The sequence below is a fragment of the Quercus suber genome, unplaced genomic scaffold (assembly GCF_002906115.3).
Source record: "Quercus suber isolate HL8 unplaced genomic scaffold, Cork oak 2.0 scaffold_90, whole genome shotgun sequence".
Lineage (NCBI taxonomy): Eukaryota > Viridiplantae > Streptophyta > Magnoliopsida > Fagales > Fagaceae > Quercus > Quercus suber.
In genome coordinates this window covers 803,171-807,855 of record NW_027069555.1, presented here as the reverse complement: position 1 = coordinate 807,855, position 4,685 = coordinate 803,171, and the positions used below count along the sequence as shown (strand labels likewise).

At 37.4% G+C, this 4,685-nt stretch overlaps 1 protein-coding gene across 1 annotated transcript; it reads right to left on the bottom strand.

Moving 5' to 3' along the window:
- Nucleotides 1-2,405: 2,405 nt before the first annotated feature.
- Nucleotides 2,406-4,482, bottom strand: LOC112041033 (stemmadenine O-acetyltransferase-like). The gene is made up of 2 exons (XM_065774312.1): nt 3,977-4,482; nt 2,406-3,892 (listed from the first exon to the last, which is right to left on the bottom strand). The coding sequence occupies exons 1-2, from the start codon at nt 4,480-4,482 to the stop codon at nt 2,581-2,583; spliced, it is 1,818 nt and encodes a 605-aa protein (XP_065630384.1). The 3' UTR covers nt 2,406-2,580.
- Between the last annotated feature and the right edge of the window lie 203 nt (nt 4,483-4,685).

The following is a 4,685-nucleotide window of genomic DNA, read 5'->3' as shown; positions in this document are numbered from 1 at the left end:
GCTTCATGAGACATTGCTCTCAGCTGATTTTCCTAAGAAACGGGGCCCCTTATGAGGACATCATTGGGGTTATTCTCATAAGAATGGCTTCAAATGCACTTTTGATGGTGGCATTTTGCATCTATATTTCAACTTTAAACAGTTATTCTACCGTAGGTGAATCACAAGGGAAGGGAAAAGAGGCTATTGAAGATTCCAGAGCCAGAAATTTGAAGTTTGATGATGACCTTATACCAGAACTGCACATTGTACCTATTCCTTCAATTTGTGTTACAGAAACCTCAATTTGCTTTCCATCAGTTTAAAAATTTTGTGTTAATAGATTTTATTTTGTTGTTATTAAGTGTTGACATGATCTGTCTGTGTGATTATCAATTATTATAGTAGGGAAAAAAAAACTATGTTGCTAAGATTGTGATTGAGTAGAGAATAATGTTTTCTCTTTGTTTGCTGTTCGTGGGTGATTCTAAGCACCCTAATTAGGTAGTGCTGCACAGATTCTAGGGCCCTATATCTCTATTTTTCCTACCCCTGTCCTTGCATCAATGTCAGCCATCATATACAAATATATACTTGTGATTGTCATCTTCCTTCTCCTCCTTTGTTGTTTTGGAACTCGTGATTCCTAATTCTTGTATTCTTCTCAACTCCATCTTCTGCAATTCTTCCTCTACTATTTTCAACTCTGACTCCTTCAAATCTGCATCATACGCTTGTTGCCCATATTCAACAATCGTACTTTCAATTTCTCTCTTTCCATTCCCTCTAATCTCCAATATCTCCTTCTCTTGGAGCACATCTTGCAGTGCCAGCCCCATCTCTTCCTGAGACAACTTCATCTCAGTTTGCAACTTGCTTTTCACTTCCTTCACTTTAAAGTAATTCAGTAGCTTTACCACCCAAATGCAATATTTTTTGTGGGGGGATCTATTCTCTCAGCATTTCTCTATGGCAAAGAGAACTTTTTCGTCCTCTTGTTTCCTGTTTTCTTCCTCCAGTTTTGCTTTCAAGCCTGCAAGGTTGTTCCTCAATTCAAAACTTCCTCATCAAAATAGTGTACGTGTATTTGTGAAGACTAGGAATGTCTCTAGCAAAACAGCTACTGTGCATGCATTGAATTTCACTCTTAAAAGTGGCCCATTGAAGTTATAAATGGTTCAGAGTTGCTCTTTTATGTTTCAATGCTTCATATTTTTTATGTTTGGAAGGATTAGAAGCATGATTATTGCTTTCCAATTTGCTTCTTTTGCATAAATTGCTACTTCACTATTCCTTTTTTTTAATAAGTAAAAAAGAGATCATATTCTCTTTATAAACTTGAAGGGAAAATAGAAATCATTTAGACTTTGTTGATTTATTACGTGAAGATTATATTCAAAAATATTGTAACCACAGTATTTATTTTCCCTTCTACATCTGAGTTATGCTGGTACCACAACTTGCGCCACAACTCGTCCACGTAGCGAGTTGTAAGTGGTGGAGGGGTGTCTCCACAACTTGCCCACGTGGGCGAGTTGTGGCACAAGTTGTAATACTAGCATAACTCTTCTACATCTTGGCCTGTAGCAGTACCTTGCCCAAAAAATTACTCCAAGAGATTCAAGAGATCTAACAAAACCAAGAAAAGCAGATGACTAGATGCTACCCAATGTGGTAATCCAAAAATATAAGGATTATAATAAGAATTGTTAAATGACATAATTGGGGAGTTCAACAGAATTAAAAAAAAAAAAAAAATCTACTACTCCTTTCTTGCCAAATTATCCAAAAGATGCACAGTGGAACTGTTCTCTGCATCTTGGAATGCGCTTTGCTGTTGAAACCTTGCTGATACTTCAGATTGTGGAGCATAGTCTTTATAATAAAACTACCCCAATTTAGCATAAATTGCTACTTCATATATTCCCTTCATATATATATATACACACTTGTTGTCATCGTCTTCCTTCTCCTCTATATTGTTTGGTTCAATCTTGGTTTCCTCTCCCTAGATTTGCATGATGTTTGCTTGCACATGCAGCTTCATTCCATCTAATTCACCTTAGGCATGTCATCCTTAAAATACAAGGGTGTTATCCTCTTACTTTACCAGTTGTCTTGTCACTTCATCTGCGGATAAAAAGAAAATTGAAATAAGCCAATTTCATTGTCTGGACAGCTGTATAGATCTCTCTCTAGAATCGAGGTGGCTAGGGTATTGATGTTTCCTTGTTATCACTGAAATTACATTTCAAGAGCCCTGTTTGCTTCAATATTAATAAAAAACAATGGAGTAGCCTAAGGGGTAAGGTTAGCTTACCTTATGACAAAACATCATAATCAAGGGACTTTTCAAATTTAAAAGCATTTACTTGCTTATTTTGTAGTTTAGGGCTGGCTCTATTAAGCAATATAACTTGATCTTACAGTATAGGGCTGGCCCTTTTTCTTAAGCATACTTTATTTTATAGAGTATGCTTAGATACAATTGGAGATTACATAAAAGAAGATTAAAGATAATAATAACAATATAACAAGTGCATGGCTATAGCTCCAGAACCCAGATTGAATAACTTGATAGAGTAGTAGGCATACATTCTTTCATTCCCCATCTGCTGAGGAAGCATATGAGAGTAGCTGTTGGTCATGTTCAAACAAGGCCATGTCTTCTTCTTTCATGTTCACCCATGTCTCAATTCCATCACCATCTTTGGTACTCATCATGACCACAACATTCTTAAAAGGCCTGCTTGGACTACAGACCCAAGTGGGCTTTCCCATACCAAAATCAACTTCGTACACAGGAAACCTACACCAACTAGTGAAGTTACAGAATTCTATAATACCATGATCAAACTGTTTGCTTGTATTCTTTATAAAATCCAAGTGTCCATCATCATCTTTTAGTTTCTTCAGGAAGTCAGCATCGATTTCCATGAGTGCATTCCGAAGCTGGCCCACAAGAAACCGATAATCTTTCTCAATCTCAACCGGCAATGCTGCAATCACAATCCTCCAAAGATTCCCAAAGGAATGCACTGGAAGTTGTGGAACCATCCTCTCACGCAAGTTCACTGCATGAAGTGCAGCAAATAGTTTTGGTTTCTTACCTTGTTTTGCACTAGCTATTGCCATGAAACGTCTCCATATGAATGCTGAAATGGCCTCCACGCGTGATGGACCCTTGACTTCTGGACCAAATGCGGCAGAGGCTTCTTCTCTTAGCGTGGCTATGCTCGATTTGTTGAACACAAATCTTCTAGTCACAATGTTTTCTTTTGAAATTGCTCCACTTGGCATGAACCCAGTGATATCTCTAGGAGGAAAATGGATAACTGCATCAAAACTAGGACTTATAATTTCACTGTCTCCTCGAGACATGCCAGCCCATGCATTAACAAACGTGACCGCTGATGTACCATCAGCAATCTTGTGTGAGACACACACAGCAATGGCTACTCCACCACACTCAAACATGTTATATTGGACACCTAAGAGAACTTCCTTTACAAACTCAGTGCTACAATGATATGGCTCAAATGGTAGCAACTGCATAAGCTCCTTCCCTTTGGGATTGTCTACCACTTCTGATAGATTGCATGGGACTCGGGCTTGAATATAGTCTACACCTTGGTCATTACAATTGATATAGAAATCTTCATTAATAGGTGTACCAGCCAAGGGATAGTAAGGAGTTAAGGTTTCGGCTAGAGATTTTTTTAGCGAATGAGATCTTTCGAATGGATCAACATCCACAAATTTCTTAGAATCATAGAACAAAATGATAGGAATATAAATGGGAGGTGCAATTTGGTCTAAGAAAGAAAGCTTGAAGTTGCTAAGGTGATGGGGTGTTGGAGATGATGGCTTAATTATCTCCTTGGAGATTATATCAACATTCATCACCATCTTCCTTTCCAGGTACTATCACAAAATACAAAGGAAAATCTTTTTTTTTTTTTTTTTATTTTACATGCCAGCCCATGCATTAACAAACGTGACCGCTGATGTACCATCAGCAATCTTGTGTGAGACACACACAGCAATGGCTACTCCACCACACTCAAACATGTTATATTGGACACCTAAGAGAACTTCCTTTACAAACTCAGTGCTACAATGATATGGCTCAAATGGTAGCAACTGCATAAGCTCCTTCCCTTTGGGATTGTCTACCACTTCTGATAGATTGCATGGGACTCGGGCTTGAATATAGTCTACACCTTGGTCATTACAATTGATATAGAAATCTTCATTAATAGGTGTACCAGCCAAGGGATAGTAACGAGTTAAGGTTTCGGCTAGAGATTTTTTTAGCGAATGAGATCTTTCGAATGGATCAACATCCACAAATTTCTTAGAATCATAGAACAAAATGATAGGAATATAAATGGGAGGTGCAATTTGGTCTAAGAAAGAAAGCTTGAAGTTGCTAAGGTGATGGGGTGTTGGAGATGATGGCTTAATTATCTCCTTGGAGATTATATCAACATTCATCACCATCTTCCTTTCCAGGTACTATCACAAAATACAAAGGAAAATCTTTTTTTTTTTTTTTTTAATTTTTTTTATAGGATATATAGGAAAATCTTTGTTCTTCGTAAGTGCAAGAGCTTGTAGTCTTACATATATAGAGATACTTGCTGGTACTATCAAGAAAAATTCCTAGTCAGTTTCGTATGGATTTGTATAACAGATTCACAATA